Source organism: Berghia stephanieae, chromosome 12 (genome assembly GCF_034508935.2).
Source record: "Berghia stephanieae isolate SIO BIC M18660-M18661 chromosome 12, UCSD_Bste_1.3, whole genome shotgun sequence".
Lineage (NCBI taxonomy): Eukaryota > Metazoa > Mollusca > Gastropoda > Nudibranchia > Aeolidiidae > Berghia > Berghia stephanieae.
This window is the reverse complement of record NC_088371.1, coordinates 6,181,812-6,199,311: the sequence shown is the minus strand read 5'-3', so window position 1 is coordinate 6,199,311 and position 17,500 is coordinate 6,181,812. Positions and strand designations below refer to the sequence as shown.

General features: G+C 38.2%; 1 protein-coding gene across 2 annotated transcripts in view; it reads left to right on the top strand.

The window, feature by feature from the left end:
- The window catches only part of LOC144958097 (uncharacterized), a 49,427-nt gene that overhangs the window by 8,391 nt on the left and 23,536 nt on the right, over positions 1–17,500 (top strand). For both annotated transcript variants that reach the window (XM_078889740.1, XM_078889741.1), the window contains exons 2-5: positions 1–2,355; positions 11,043–11,133; positions 14,111–14,274; positions 15,752–15,815. The exon at positions 1–2,355 is cut by the window's left edge and continues 1,255 nt beyond it. In XM_078889740.1, coding sequence (XP_078745866.1) covers positions 495–2,355; positions 11,043–11,133; positions 14,111–14,274; positions 15,752–15,815 — 2,180 coding nt within the window. In that variant the 5' untranslated portion in view covers positions 1–494. The remainder of the gene's footprint in view (positions 2,356–11,042; positions 11,134–14,110; positions 14,275–15,751; positions 15,816–17,500) is intronic.

Below are 17,500 nucleotides of genomic sequence, written 5' to 3'. Positions count from 1 at the left end.
TAATATAGGAAAGGTTTTCTGAAACTACTCTTACAATAGAATGATCGGTTTTCTTAGAAGGATCATTTTTCTGAAATTAATTTTACAATAGAAAGATCGGTTTTCTAAAACTACTCTTGCAATCAAAACCATCACAGTTTCGTCAACAAACCAATATTTTATAAAACACCGATTTTATCTTGAGGACTGCTGTAGTTTTTTAACACTTCCGCTTTATCCCCAAATCAACTACTAAGAACACAAAAATAAAAACCCAAAACATTTTGAAAAGAATTAAAGGAAACTTCTATCTTGAGTACTGTTGCAATTATTTTTTACCACTTTGTCTTTTCTCGATATCAAGGTGAAAGAAGAATAAAGACCTTACTTGTCTTACATTTTTATTTAATATATATTGATAAAGCTTGTAGAAAATCTGAATCAAAAGTTTAACACTAGACCGAGTATTGCAATATCCCTTCAAGTATAAAGAATAAACATCACAAATCGCCACAATGGAAACTGGACAACGAAACGATAATGAGGAGTTACCATCCTTTCCAGATTTGGTTCATGCAGGAAAGAACGCAGTCTCCACACAGTCAAACATGGGTCAACATGAATTAAAAACCGATTACAATATTATCGGAGAAGCAAATGAAGACAACGATTCCACTAAATTTGTATCCGTGCCCAGCTCTATGGAACATAGAAGTAGTATGGGCGAGGCAGATCAAATCGAAATATCGGAAAACAAGTCGAAATTCAAACAGAATTGTAATAATCAAGGATTGATACACTCGCACTCCAATGATACACCCATGAACGACACCACTACAGTTTATAAGCCCTTATCGAAGGTCAAACCAAAAACTAATAATCTATCCCAAACTTCAAAATATTTGCCCTCTACAATTCAAGATCCAAAAATCGATCATTTACCCCAAACTTCAAAATATTTGCCCTCCATATTTCAAGGTAACAGAAATAAAGAGGTTTCCAAATCTGTTATGAGCGATTCTGAAGGCAATGTGTATTATTGTAACACAGCATCAAACAAAGCGTGTAACACAAATTTCACAAAGGAAACAACACACCAAAATTGTACTTATTGCAATACACCGCACAAAACAACCTTATTATCAAAAGAGAAGAAAGTGGAAAATAATATAAACACAGCCTGTGATTGCAATGCAACTGGCAGGCTGTCTAATTCTAATAAAAAATCATTAAAACTTGTCATTCCAGAAATCGTAATCAGAGAGACAAGCAACAATAACAATTGTTTTGTACACAATGGACCAAACTCGTCCAAATTACCTCCTTCATCATCAACATCTCAACCACAATACTCAGCAAAGAAAACAGAAAAGAAAAGCTATGGTTCTAATTTGAAAACCTTCACTGACAACCAAAACCCCAACACCTTTTTCAGAAAATCTGGACAACGCAGTGCTCCGATATTTTCCAGAAGAGTCTTCAGATCTCCGGCATTTTGGACGTTCACGGAAAATGTGAGCGTGCAAGATTCCACATCGCAATACTCGAATAATTTCTTTGATGGCACCAAAAACACGAGGAAAAGTAAAAATAAAAGTAACGAGGAAAGCAAAGTTAGCAATATCAAGAAAAATAAACAACCCGATGCATTCTTAATCAACGCAAAAAGAGGATATTCGAGTGAATGCGACGCACCAAATAATTTACATTATTTCAACGCATCTAAAAATGACGTACTGTCACGTGACACGAGAGAAAATTGTCATGTGTCGTCGGGTCATCGAAAACGTCGAAACCGACAATATAGTTCTTCTTCAACACGCAGTTCCACCCCTCTACTCCGTTATTTCACCTCTGACCTCAACAGCGGAAGGACAGTGTGTATGTTTTTCGACAGTGATGAGAATGAATCCAACAAGGACGACAACAATGCACGTAATAATAATAATGACAACAACAACAACAACTATAACACTTTCAATCGAAAACGGGATAATCTAAGTCCAGATATTTTGGATAGACTAGATCAGCTTTATTACATCGAGGCAAAAAATAACGAAAATAAAAAGAAACATCATAAAAACGAAGAAAAAACGCCCTTGATCGATTCAAGATCGTCATCGCCATCTTATGAGTCATTAGCATCAATTAAAAACAGCAAAACAGCCATCTACAAAAAGAGATGGTACATGCTCTTTGTGTTTTCTGTTTTCAACCTTATATGGAATGCCGTGTGGTCCACGTGGGGTCCGATTGCCCAATCAGCGAAGGCCGCTTTTGATTGGTCGGACGGTAACATTGCCATGTTCACGTGGCTTGGAAACATCCCCATTATCGTCATGAGTTTTCCTCTCGCCTACCTCATGGATGTCAAAGGTATGGTATGGAGTTTATCATTGACATATAGATAGTTCGAAGATGACGTCACTCAGTTCATTGTTATTGTTTTTTTTGCCATCCGCGTTTATGAGTAATGCTCACTGAACTGTATTAACCTGACTATAAAACGTTCATGATACACAGTTTTGTGTTGGTCCGTTATACTTCCGGATGGCAATGTTATGAGCTTCTTAGCCAAGCGCATACTATCTATAATATTTTGAGATTGTCAACATGTTGTTTTTTTCATTGAAATATTTTTCTTTCTAGATGTTATTGGTGGAGTTTAGCCAATGTATACTTTATATATATGAGCTTTTATATAGAGCAATATCCACTACACGTACTCACGCGTTTAAGGGGTCCCGCAACAGCGACATTTAACATTTAGGACAAGACATGACGCCTGTAAGGCAATATTATAATTCTTTCAGACAGAGACAACGCTAGTAACGGCCATGAACTCATTTTACACCTGAGTACGGTGAGAGAATGTGAGTAAAGAGCCTTTTCCAAGGACCCACTATGCGCCGAGCGAGGCTCGAGCCCAGGGCCTTCCGACCCGAAAGCGAGTGTCATACCGAAAGACCACATAGCCGCACTTTAACATTCTTATTCCTGCGGCTTTTTGGTCTTGTGGTATGATTCTTGCCTTTTGACATTCAGGTCTCTGATTTGAGCTCCTCTGTCATCGACACACAGTTGAATCCGTGGGAAAGGCTTTTCCTACATTATTTAACATGTTATCCGAGTATCTAGTTGTTGTTATTTTAACTTGCAAAGATCATATTATTATAAATTAATGACACGGTGTTCCTGATAGCTCAGTTAGTAGAGGGCTTGTCCCCACTAGCAAAGGGAACGGTGTCGATCCCATGTGCAGTCGATATTTCTCTGCTACCCCCCTCCCCCTCCCCTTCCATTCCCTGTCCACCCAACAGTGATTGAGTAGTTGGGTCTTTTAGATATGTCGGAAAGTACTTTCCAAAAGGTAGCAAGCAATTGAAACTGTCCGTTCAGCACTACAGACACCGGGATAAAATCCGGCACTATGGGCCGAACAGGTCTAATGGGGTATTTTATTATGATATTAAATGGGCAACCATCGCCATTTAACTTATCAATTGTGTGCGCTTTGCTAAGAAGCTCACAACATTGTCATCCGGAAGTATAACGGACCAACACACAAAACGCTGTGTAACCATGAACGTTTATAGTCTGTATAATACAGTTTTGTGAGAATTACTCATAAACGCGGATGGCAAAAAAAAAAACAATAACAAAGATTCGAGTGACGTCAACTTCATTCTATCTATAGCTCCCTGATTCGAGCTCCGCTTCCGGCGGCGCAAAGTTGAGTCATAGCAAAAAGCTCTATACTTACAATGTGTCGCCGTACACAGGTGCGAAAATGAGAACCTGATTGATAACAGGGGTCGAATAGTATTGATTGTTTGCAGTCGTCATCTCTCGTCCTGCATGGTTGCCGTTGGCTTTGGATATTCATGTAAAGCGCATTGAGCCCATTTGAGGGGGGGGGGGGGGTAATTTCTCTGTTGAGTGAATGCGTTTGCTCACTGCTTCAGTCCCTTGATTAGTGACGGAGAAATAAACACAAAGGACCCATTCTTTTGGGACTGGTACATATAGAATGCGCTTGGATAAGAAGCTCACTACAATGCCATCCGGAAGTATAGCTGACCAACACACAAAACTCTGTGTAACCATGAACTTTTCTAGTCTGGATATTACAGTTAAGTGAGAATTAATCTAAAACGTGGATGGTAAAAAAAAAAACAATAACAAAGACCCAAGTGACGTCAACTTCATTCTATCTATATCAGTGTCGGGGCTTATAGTTTCATATGAATTTTGTTCACTCAACGAAATCATCAAACCCTTTGAAATATCATTTTAGCAAATATCATTTTTATGTCAGTTATCCCCAGATTGTACACTGTATTGGACCGTAGCTTTCGTCGATGTGTCTCAGGTCTTTGTTATTGTTTTTTGAAATCCGGGGTTAATACAGTTTAGTGAGAATTACTCATAAACATGGATTAACAACAACAACAACAAAAAAAAACCAACAAACAATAACAAAGACCCGAGTGACGTTACAGGAAAATAATATAATATGGCACAATTTATTTATTTATTTATTTATATTTTTATCATCATCTTCATCAACATCATCATCTGCGGATGAGGATGAAGATGTTGATGGTGTTATAGGGGAATGGTGAAAGTGAAAGATTGTAATATTAGGAAGGTTGTTATGATGATGATGATGATGATGATGATGATGATGTTGTTGTTGATGCCGATGATGGTGACGATGACTACGATGTTACTAGTGTGCACTTAAATTTGTGTGAGTGTGTCTATGTCAATATATTGTATTGTTATAAATGTTTAATGGATATTGCGCTATTTAACTCTCTCCGTACCGACCATTTTCATGAAAGCTTGATTTTTTAAACACTCAATCTGAAGAGACATAGATAAGTACATACATACTTATACGTCATTTTTATTGCAGTACAGCAAGGTTAAAAAATATAAAGATTTTTCATAAATTATTGTGATGTACAAAACTTTTATGATGAATGAAAATGCTCTTTGAATCGTAACAAATGTGACAATTTTCCTGCAGTTGGTAACGAGAGGGTTAAAAATTAAAAGCTCCACTTAAAAAAAAAAAAGATTTTACCAGTGTGCGCTTCTCATCATTACGTGTTGTTGTAGGTGCCACGCAGATTATTTTGATTAAAAAAAAAAGATTTTACCAGTGTGCGCTTCTCATCATTACGTGTTGTTGTAGGTGCCACGCATATTATTTTGATTTTTTTAAAAATAGTTCCCTCTCTTTGCGAGTTATCATTATAATTATATATCTAAAGGCCACAACGACCTATAAAGGCGACGTGTACATATAGGCAGGTCTGACATCCGAACGCAATTATGGGCCTATTTTAACATTGTTGCAATGAACGATATTTTGCGTCATTTTTTGGAAATTTCCATTACAACAATGAGCCCAATACGAATTGGGTTATCAGACCTGCAAATAAGTGCACGTCGTGTAAAGGTTATCATTATGTTTATGAACAACTTGACATATCTATGTATGTCAATAGATGCCATAATAAATATCAAAGGAGTAAGAAATAAGATAAAAACCATAACAAAGGGAGTAAACACCGATGCTGAAACGGGACTAATGAATTGTTGTCCGATAGAGCACAATTTATTTATATTTTTATCATTATTAGAGTTAAATATTGTGCGATAAATAAAAATGTGAAATTGAATGTAAGCTTCAATTTAATAAACGAAAACACATTATCTGTCTTCATATATTAAATTGAAACTTACATTCAATTTCACATTGTTATTTATTTCGTCGAGCTTCTAGCAGCAATATTCACAGTTACTAGTGTGAGAAGTCTAAACAAATGACCTCCGAGTCCTGACTTGAGCTATAAACTTGAGCTTTTATATAGCGCAATATCCACTAAATGTGCTCAAAGCGCTTTACAAAGGGTCCCTGGCCATAGCAACACTTAACATGTAGGACGTGGCATGACGTCTGTTAGGTGATATTACAATTTTTTAGGACAGAGACAACGCTGTTAACGTTCAGGTACTAATTTTACACCTGAGTGCGTTGAGAAAACGTGAGTAAAGAGCCTTTTCCAAGGACTCAACTAAGCGCCGAGCGAGGCACGAACCCAGGACCTTCCGATTCAAAAGCGAGTGTCATACCACTAGACTAGTGCCGCGCTGAGGACCGGTCCTTGGACCGGTCTCACGGTCTTTTAGCTGTGAACCGGGGATCGGTCCCATAGTGAAGACCGGCGGCGGTCCTCACTTCTTATCACCTTTCAACGGTCTCGCGCCATACTACCTCCCCAGCGATTCGTTGGCTCGGTTGCCTATCTTCCACCAATCACCACCCATCCCACTTAATTAATCACACCCACCCCCCTTTGCCATACACTAAACGACACAGACGACCATAGAGGCAGACGACCACCTCCCTCCACTCCGCAAACCGCCCTTTCGTGTGTGAGATGGGGGGAACAGGAGGCACACGCCTTGGACGATTCCATTATACGGGGTAAATTTCAAAATTTACTACACCATAATGATCGCAATGACAATGATCTATGATGAAGGCATGACCCCTCTTCTCAAATGGGTTATTGTTTGAAATGCATGTGACAACTAAAGATGTTTGTGTTTGTGTGTGTGTGTGTGTGTGTGTGTGTGTGTGTGTGTGTGTCGAACCTAGCAAGTAGCAAGTCCGATTTTTTGTTTTCTTTTGTCCATCTCTTGTCACCACTCCTTTCTATCGCATTGTTGTCATTTAAAATAATACAATAATATTAAAATTTCGTTTGGTGTTTTAACTAATCAAATAATATGAGTTTCATTAGTTTCTTCCTTCCAAAAAACCCGGTTATAACGTCCTTATTTTAAAAAAGTCCAATAGAATATTTGGGGACCCCGATAGCTCAGTTGATAGAGCACTCTCTTTGTACACAAAGGGCCAGAGATCGATCCCGGGTGCAGTCGAGTTTTTTCTGAGTCCCTGTCTACTCAGCAGTGAATGGGTAGCTGGGTTTGTTAGATCTGGCGAAAAGTCACCATGGACACCACTTATTACTTATTAACTTATTACCGCATCCACCCCCTCTTATTATAACTTCACGTCTCTCTCTTACTCTTCAATGCTCGCTGCCCTCTAATGTGTGTGTGTGTGTGTGTGGGAGGGGGGGGGGGGGTAGGAGTTGCGTGTGTGTATCAATGCCACGAACAACTCGATCAACGCCTTGGGCGATGCCATTATCTCCGTTAATGGGGATAAATTTCAAATTTTATTAAATTATCGAAGTAACAATGAAGTACGGTGAGCAAATAAAGAAGGCATCACCCCTCTTCTCTAATTAGGTTACAATTTGAAATGAGTGTGACTACTCCGTGTGTTTTACTCCTGTAGACCACGGTTTTCATCGTGTAGCGGTCTTTAACGGTTCAAGAATGAACGATCCCACGGTCTCAAAGGTCAAAACGGTTCGAACTTCCGACAGTCTCTCAGGAATGTTCAATGTTGAAAAGGACCGGTCCTAGGACCGGTCCTTGCGGTTTTCATTTCCCAGGGACCGTAGGACCGTGGTCCTTAAGCTTGCCAAGCTTGACTACGGCTTAATGGTGGCCACTTATATTTACATCGGGTTACACGAAAGCAAATTTCAAAAGAGCCAATTCAAAATGCATGGGATCAAGACATAAGAAAATCAATTGGATCACTGGGAAAAAAGGCTACCCAAAGTCATAAAGAAGAGCGGGAGATAGATGATAGATGACATCAAAATTTGAGCATTGCGTTTTAAATCTTCGAAATGGCAAATTTGCGGGTTGTAGGGATGGTGAACATCTTTAAAGCATTGTTTCTTGAATCCTTGTGTACAAAAATTCCAATAAGTAGGTTTGATTGTAGTAAAATTTCCGACTTGTATCATTAATAATTTGACGGGATATATATATATATATATATATATATATATATATATATATATATATATATATATATATATATATATATATACTTGTGTTCAAAAGAAAGTATACACATTTAAAATCGTCGTTACTTTGTTATCCGTTGACGTAGGCTAATGATTTTCCACGGAGTTGTTTATCAATAGCTTTTCTGTGTACCGATAGTCGATGTTTTTGTTTTTGACCTGAAATTCGCTCACCACGTCCCGCACGTGCTAAAATAACCTTTTAGCCCCTTACCGTGGACAGGAAGTGTGTAGATTAAATTTTTTGTCATCTGTGTCTTCTTGAACTATTTCCAAGTCAGAAAAACACAATACAAAATACCATTTATTAATCTTCGCGATGCCACGTCTTAGTTTAGAACAACGTGCACGTGCCATTGGTCATCTTCAAACTGGACAGTCTGTGACCAATGTCGCAAGGATGTTTAATATCACAAGGAGAACTGTATATTCCTTAGTGGATCGATTTGAAATAACACAAACGGTAAGGGACCGAAATAGAACTGGCAGACCACGAGTAACAACACAAGGTGAGGACCGTTTTATACGCACGGGATTGTTTTAGGAAGGCGACTGAAACTGCGCTAGAGTTCCCAGGTACACGAATACGATTCAATAGTCTGATGTCACGCCGCCTGGCAACGGCGGCCATCTTGGTTCTAAACAAAGAAAATCATTACGTTTTATTTTTCATGCTGGCTAGAACTTTTCATATGTCTTGTGATCAGAATGTGTAAAAGTCAAAACATGATCAAATGTATGTGTTTTTTTCCCTCTGGATACGCTTTATACTCGCCGGAGATATATTTCATACGGGCGTCCGCCATTGTTCCGATAGTTTAGAGCCAGTGTTACTAAGTTACCATGCGTCATTAGGAAGGAAGTGACGTTACGACTATTGAATCCTATTAGTCGACACACTGTTCGCTGCAGACTTAGAGAGCATGACATTATCGTCCGTTGATGCGACAACTTCTAAGAGCACATCACCTGTTGGCCGTCTTCATTGGGTCCGTACTCATCTGCGCTGGACAGCATATGCGTGGTCGTTTGTTCTCTTCTGGCTGTCCGTCTTCAGTGGGCCCGTGCTCATCTGCGCTGGACAATGCATGCGTGGTCATTTGTTCTCTTCTCAGACGAATCACGCTTTGTGATTTGAAGATATGACGGTAGATTACATTGTTACCGAAGATCACACGAGTGATTTCACCATTCTTGTGTCTTGGAATCCCCAAACAGAGGATATGGACAAGTGATGGTGTGGGGTGGAATAAGCAGAGACTGTAGGATACCTCTAGTTCAAGTAAAGGTATCCCTAACCGGCGCAAGGTACATCCAACACATTTTACAACTCCATGTTATTCCATTTTTGCATGAACATCCTAAATTTTCACTTCAACACGACAATGCACTATCCCACCGAGCTATTGTAACAAGGGATTTTACAGCAGCAAATAATGTGAACATTATCAGTCTGGGACCTGCAATACCCCCCCCCCCCCCCCCCCAGATCTAAATCCGATAGAACATGTGTGGAACATAATCGGCCGCTAAGTTCGTTCATTAGACCCGCCAAATGAACATCAACTGTTCCACGCATAAGAACAGCTTGGGATAACATTCGTCAACACCAGCTGACCAGATTGACCAATCCCATGCGTAGGAGATGCAATGCTGTGATTGGAGCGAACGGGGGACATACTCGTTACTGATTGATTTAGATTCACCATCACTTCAAATGAAATGAACGCAAGTAATTTTATTAAAATGCCATTGTTTGTCAAAATCATAGTGTATGTTTTGACTTGTTACTTCCCTTTTTGAAGATCATGTTTTAAAAAGTCTATGTTGCATACAAGATCAACCAAAAACGTTATAAATTCCAACAAAATGAAAGATAAATGATAGTACTATGATAACACATAGATTTTTCATAAATCAGAGCAATATTCCATACCAATTCTATAAGTAAAACAAGTGTATACTTTCTGTTGATCACTAGTAATATATATATATATATATATATATATATATATATATATATATATATACACACACACATAATATATATATATATATATATAATTGTGTGTGTGTGTGTGTATATATATATATATATATATATATATATATATGTGTGGTGTATATATATATATATATATATATATATATATATATATATATATATATATATATATTCTTTTTCAAAATAGGCTACTTATTTTGTTTGTCGTCCGTATAAAATGCTGGGAATATTATCCGAAAATCAGATACCTGACAATGCTGATTAATTCTATATATTTATTATTCTCGGTTTGTTTCTTTTGTTTATTTCTTAAAAGACTTTTTGCTTTGTTTTTGTTGTTGTCAATTTGTTCTTTTTTTTTTTTCTTTCTTTTTTATTATCTTTGCGGGGAGGGGGGGGGGGGGGGGGGAGGAAGCGGGTGGGGTGCAATTTTTCGTCAATCAAAATCGGAGAGATATGACTGATTTGTGCGGCTATGTGGTCTAGTGTAATGACACTCGCTTTCGGATCGGAAGGTCCTGGGTTCGAGCCTTGCGCTCGGCGCATAGTTGAGTCTTTGGAAAAGGCTCTTTACTCACATTCTCTCACCATACTCATGTGTAAATTGAGTAACAGCGTTGTCTTTCTCCGAAAAATTGTAATATCGCCTAACAGGCGTCAAGTCCCGTCCTACATGTTAAATATTGCTCTTGACCAGGGACCTCTTGTAAAGCGCTTTGAGCACATTAAGTGGATAGTGCGCTATATAAAGATCAATTTGTATAGTAGAATTCGTAAAACATATCAATATAATTGCTTAACTCATTCAATCCTAGAGATTTTTGCTACTTTTCAAAATTGGAAAAAAAAATGTATTAAAAATGAACATGTACATAGATAGTTTTATTCAACTATCATTAACATGTAAAAACTAAAAACATTAACTTTGATACTACGCCTATGATTTGTCTCAGAAAAAATATGTTTAATAGGCATGGGGTAAAAGTAACCCGGGTAAACTACGGATAAAGTCGGTGTTAGGGTTGAGTGAGTTAACGTTTCATCCTATCCCTCTCAATCACTATATATTTGTTGACCTTTGACTCCAGGGATGAGGACGGCTATGGTGCTGTGTACAGGAATCACTATGGTAGGAACGGGCCTGAGGTGCATCAGCAGTGATCCAGTTGCAGCAACTTGGTAAGTCCTTTGGATAGTGTGCATCATCTTCCAAACTCTCACCCTCTCAAACGCAAATCCATTGACCTTTGACCCCATGGATTCTTGAGCTCGAGCTTTTATAAAGGCAAATATCCACTTAACGTGCTCAAAGCGCTTTATAAGGGGTCCCTGACTGACCAATAGCAACGTGTAACATTTTCTTCATACCCTCTCCAGTTTTCTTCATGTTTGAATGTCTAATGGTGGAGAAACGCCGTTGTCTTCCTCAGCTCTGTCAGCTCTTGTATAAGATGGTCTGCAGAGGTGTGGCGCCAGGCCAAAAATCCTCTCCTGATGGTGCATGCTTTAGGCAGGTCTAGAGTCTATGGTGGGCGCCTTCATCTCATTCACCACAATCGTACATGCTTACTCTACGTGCGGCTATGTGGCCTAGTGGTATGACACTCGCTTCCGGATCGGAAGGTCCTGGGTTCGAGCCTCGCTCGGCGCATAGTTGAGTCTTTGGAAAAGGCTCTTTATTCACATTCTCTCACCGTACTCAGGTGTAAAAGGAGTACCTGGCCGTTAACAGCATTGTATTTGTCGGAAAAAAATTGTAATATCGCCTAACAGGCGTCATGTCTCGTTCTACATGTTACACGTTGCTATTGCACAGGGACCCTTTGCAAAGCGCTTTGAGCACGTTTAATGGATATTGCGCTATATAAATGCTCTATTTATTCTATTTATTTTACTCTATTTTGAAAATCGCGTGCATGTGGTGTTTCGGGCGATTGTGTCCCGTTCGTGGTCTGAAAATTGTGACCTGGTCTTTCCTAATTTAGTAGTCTGGTCAGATACATTTATTGTATCTCGGGTGGATGAGGATTTACGATAGGGATCACCATTGGTGAGGAAAGTATGGACGGGACTGAGACTTATCAGCAGTGACATGTAGGCAGCAACTTGCTAAGGGCCGAGCCAGACTGGGACTTGGTTGGGCTAGGGCTGGGCTGGAGCGTAGCCATCGTAAACCTATAGCCTGACACGGATCAAAAAATGACGTCAAAAGAAAAGTCTTTTGCCACAAAAGAAAACAAATCGTGAGTTGCATTCAATAGTTTAACTAATGAAATAGCTTGTTTCCTTGAGCTTTACTAACGACAACTTACCAGAAGCTGCACAAACCTAAAAAATGACGTCAAACTACCAGTCTTCGAGAGTTCTAGTGTCAGGCTATATGTTAACGATGGCTACGGCTGGAGATGGGACATGATGGAGCACCAATCATGGTACCAGTGTCGATGCGTTCAGCTGGAGCTGGGTTTGTGCTGGGATGGAGTTGGGACATGGTGGAGCACCAATCATGGCACCAGTGTCGATGTGTTCAGCTGGAGCTGGGTTTGTGCTGGGATGGAGTTGGGACATGGTGGAGCACCAATCATGGCACCAGTGTCGATGCGTTCAGCTGGAGCTGGGTTGGGGCTGGGATGGAGTTGGGACATGGTGGAGCACCAATCATGGCACCATTGTCGATGCGTTCAGCTGGAGCTGGGTTGGGGCTGGGATTGGAGTTTGGGACATGGAGTGGGCACCAATCATGGCACCAGTGTCGATGCGTTCAGCTGGAGCTGGGTTTGTGGTGGGATGGAGTTGGGACATGGTGGAGCGCCAATCATGGCCCAGTGTCGATGCGTTCAGCTGGAGCTGGGTTGGGCTGGGTACTGGGCAATGATGAGCGTATCCTAATGTTTTTTTCCCTCGAAAATATTTAATTTTATGGTGTTCCAGTTTCAGTTTTTGTAATTTAGTGATTTTCATTTAAACTTTGTCTTCTCGAAAGTTTACCGTGACCTCTGACGTTGAAGAACCATAATTGTTGAACTATCTCTAAAAGAGAAGATCACAGATTCAGCCTATCAACGCCAAAAGGCACGTAAGAGGAATTTTATGTAGACTGTATTATTATGATGATGAAAAGAAGTGAAAGTAGGCCATCGCATACAATCCATAAAATCTTGAAATAAACACAAATTCTAATCAAAATATATCGAAATTGTATCCAACATCGTTTTAAAAAAAATCATTTAAATATAAATAATTTTTTTTTAAATTGACCTGTCTGCAAATGTTGATAATGATGAGCAAAATTAATGTTGAAACGGGACTGCTTTCCCCAGCCTGGGTTTCAGAATTAAAAAAAAAATAAAGCATGCACAACTAGGCCTGATGCCAGCGCCTTGGGGAGTACCAGGCTTGGGCCCCCATTACTCTCGGTCTGGCCGACACATAATGTAATTTACATGGGTTTCATCGCGGAAGTCCCAGCCCCCAGCCCAGCCCCAGGCCTGTCCCAGCCCACACCCCAGTCACGCTCTGGCTCTGTTTGATGGTTTGTGTAATCTTTGCATCACTGCTGCTGCAGTTATAGTTGTTCTTGTTGCTGCTGCTGCTTCTGTTATTGTTGTCTTTGTTGTTTTTATTGTTGTTGTTGTAGTTGTTGCTGTTGAATCTGTTGTTACTATGACCCCAATATGAATGTTAATTTAATTTATGTTATTATATCATTATGTTATATCATTTCTGTATTTGACATAGTATATGGCTGTATTATGAACCTATTTTGTATTAACGACTTTATGTTTAGGTATGACATTGTTGTATAATGATATTTTGTTGATGTAGTAGATATGTATAATGTTTCATTTGTATAATAATGTCACTGTATTATTGTTTCGCACATTGAGCATCATCCAGTGATGAAAATGCACGTTATAAATGTCATGTATCATTATTATTATTATTATTATTATTATTATTATTATTATTATTATTATTATTATTATTATTATTATTATTATTATTATTATTATTATTATTTTATTATTATTATTATTATTATTATTATTATTATTATTATTATTATTATTATTATTATTATTATTATTATTATTATTATTATTATTATTATTATTATTATTATTATTATTACTATCATGATTATTTCATTTTCAAGGTTAAACTACGGTGGTCAGTTGTTAAACGGGGTGGCGGGGACGGTCCCCATGAGCGCAAGTGCCGTGATATCGGGCCTGTGGTTCCCGAGCAGCCAGCGTGCTACCGCAACTGGGATCGCCACCATTATGGGCTATTTTGGAGCTTGCGTCTCATTCATCGTTGGTAGGCTAAACTCTTTTTTGGTTGTTTTTAATGTACAAAAGGAATAGGCAAAATTGAGTATTGTACAGTATAATAAAATAATAATATAGTAGTAAAAAGCATAACTATTATACAAAGCTGGATTTAGACTGTTTAAAGGCCTAAGCTATTCGAAATACGGGGCTCTTTATGAGTTGAAAAAATTATATATATATTAGATTCCGAGTCTTGAAGTGCTACGTGTGGCCAATCTTGTTATACGGATGCGAAAGCTGGACTACAAATGCAGAAGCACAAAAGAACATTGAAGCTTTTGAACTGTGGTGTTTGAGAAGGATGCAGAGAATATCGTATACTGCACACAAACCGAACGAAGAAGTGCTAAAACAAACATACCAACAAAGGAAACTAATGCCCGTAATAGCGGATCGACAACTATCCTTTTTCGGACACATAGTAAGGAAAGATAAGAATGAATACCTGGCAAGTTGTGGAAAAATACCTGGTAAACGCGCCCGGGGGAGACAAAGAAAAACACTCATAGACCAACTGAAGGGCTTCACCAACCTAACAACCCAAGAGCTGTTTGAAAAAGCAAGAGACAGGGAGGAATGGAGAGAGATAGTTCATGCAGTATCCGAAGCATGGATATATATATATATATATATATATATATATATATATATATATATAACTATATATTGGCTTTGATTCGTATTGAGTAACAATGTCGATATAATGTATCTATACAAGATGTTTAAAGGCCAATTGGTCTATTTAACCCTTAACTTATATATAATATATATATATATATATATATATATATATATTTATATAATATGAATCGTGTTTGATACAAATATGATGGCAATTAACCTGAAACATCGATATAGCTGCCAAACATTGTGTAATATTTAAATAATTATATAATATGTAATATATATATGTATGTATATGTATATATATAAGTATATATATATATATATATATATATATATATATATATATATATATAATTATATAAAACTTGACGTTTGTACTTCTTATCACTGCATCTACTTCTAAATTGGCTTCTCGGGGCACGATACATAATCCCGACATAATAAATTTTGTGACGACGTGTCATAAATAAATATATGTAGACTAAATATGATTTTAAAGAAATCAAGTTAGGACTTTGATAGGCAATAGGGAATGAGATTAGCGGAAGAGTAGCGTCTCTTGATTGGACGTCACCTTACAGAGAGAACGTCAATTTGGTTTTGAAGTGTCTCAAGCCGCTTTCACCGGAAGCGAGGACGAGAGACGCATGCGCACAACCAACATGACGTCCTCTCTCTAATAACTTTTCCGCCGGTGACGTCACAGACTATGGGTGACGTCCAATCAAGGGACGCTACTCTTCCGCTAATCTCCTTCCCTATGTTATGTATATCAATCATTTCTAAAAGGGGAGTCATTGATAGTGTGATAATTGTTTGGATGATTTGAACCTCAGGTCCCTTGGTAGTGCCAGAGCCGAAGGAAGAAGATCATCCTATCAACACTTCAATAAACAATCTGTAAGTTGTCCTCTTTGTCGTCGACTCCATCATCGTCATTCATCATCGTCGTCATTATTATCATCATTATCATCATCATCATCATCATCATCATCATCATCATCATCATCATCATCATCATCATCATCATTCTCAGTCATCATTGTCATTATTATTATTATTATTATTATTATTATTATTATTATTATTATTATTATTATTATTATTATTGTTATCATGATAATTATCATCATCATCATGATCATCATCATCTTCATCATCATAATCATCTTCATCGTAGTCATCATCATTATCAACTTCATTGTCATCATCATCATCCCACACTCTGATCACCATAATACTATATTATTAATATTTCATTATGTTATACCATTGTTTTTTTTTCTTCTCTTGTTCTTTTTTTTCCTCAGCTGCTTGATAGCTAAATAAGACTGCAGCTATAGCTAGGTCGTTTTTGTAAAATTCGGCACAAAAACACAACGATATAAAGCAATTTTTAAAGGCCGTAGAAAAAAAAAAGTTGAGGTTCAATAGGATTCAATAGTCTGATGTCACGTCGGCCAGCAACGAGGAACTTGGTTCTAAACAAAGAAAATCCGTAATTTTTATTCTCCATGTTGGCTAGCACTTTTCACGTGTCATGTGATCAGAATGTATAAAAGTCAAAACATGATCAGATTTATAATGTTTTTCTCCTCTGGACACACTTTTATGCTCATTGGAGAAGTATTTCATAAGGTAGTCCAAGCTCACAGCTTCTATTGAAAAATGCTCACAACATCCGTACTGCTGTTTGCTGGGGACCCCTTGTAAAGAGCTTTGAGCACGTTTAGTGGATATTGCGCTATATACATCCTCTATTTTTTTCTCCTTTTTTAAATTCTCAATCTGGGTGGGGATCCTTCCTCCCATAGCGGGCAGGGAGGTACATACTGTGTCTTCTATCCCCTTATATCTGTTTTCCAACATGCTTGCTGCCTTTGTATTGGAATGAGATTACTTGGTTTTTTCCTGGCCCTGGCCGGAGTCCTGGCTGGGAGGGAAACAGTCAAATGCATAGTTATTGTGTTGGGAGATGATATTTTTTTCCTTGTAAATCATCTCTCTGTTATGTATTAGTATTTTTATTTTGAATGTATAATGTAAGCATTTGAGTGTGTTCCTCTTTGTTGGATTTTGTGCTTGTGTCCGGATGAGATTTATAGGTGATCTCAAACTAAATACATTGGTGGTATGCTCTTGGAATCTACATCTGATCCCTATTTGTTCCCAGTTCCCCTTTGTCTTACTCTCTCTTGGGTGCTTTAATTGTAATTCTAGAACTTTTTACTATCCCATTTTCTTCCTTTTTACTGGCGCTGATATAACCTAAATGTGTTGCAAGCGCCGTAAAACCCTTAAAAACAAACAAACAAACATAAAGTCTCAATATTTCGACAAAAATTCACTATAACCCCCCCCCCCCCCCCCCCCAAATAAAAAACAAAACAAAAATAAACTAGAGCATTTATAAAGGGCAATATCCACTAAACGTGCTCAAAGTTCTTTACAAGGGATCCCCAGTCAACAGCAACACAAGTAGGACGAGACATAACGCCTATTATGCGATATTACAATCTGAGAAATGCACAAGGCTAAAATATAATGATAAAGCTTCCAGTGCCTAAGACCCCCTCTTGTGGAAC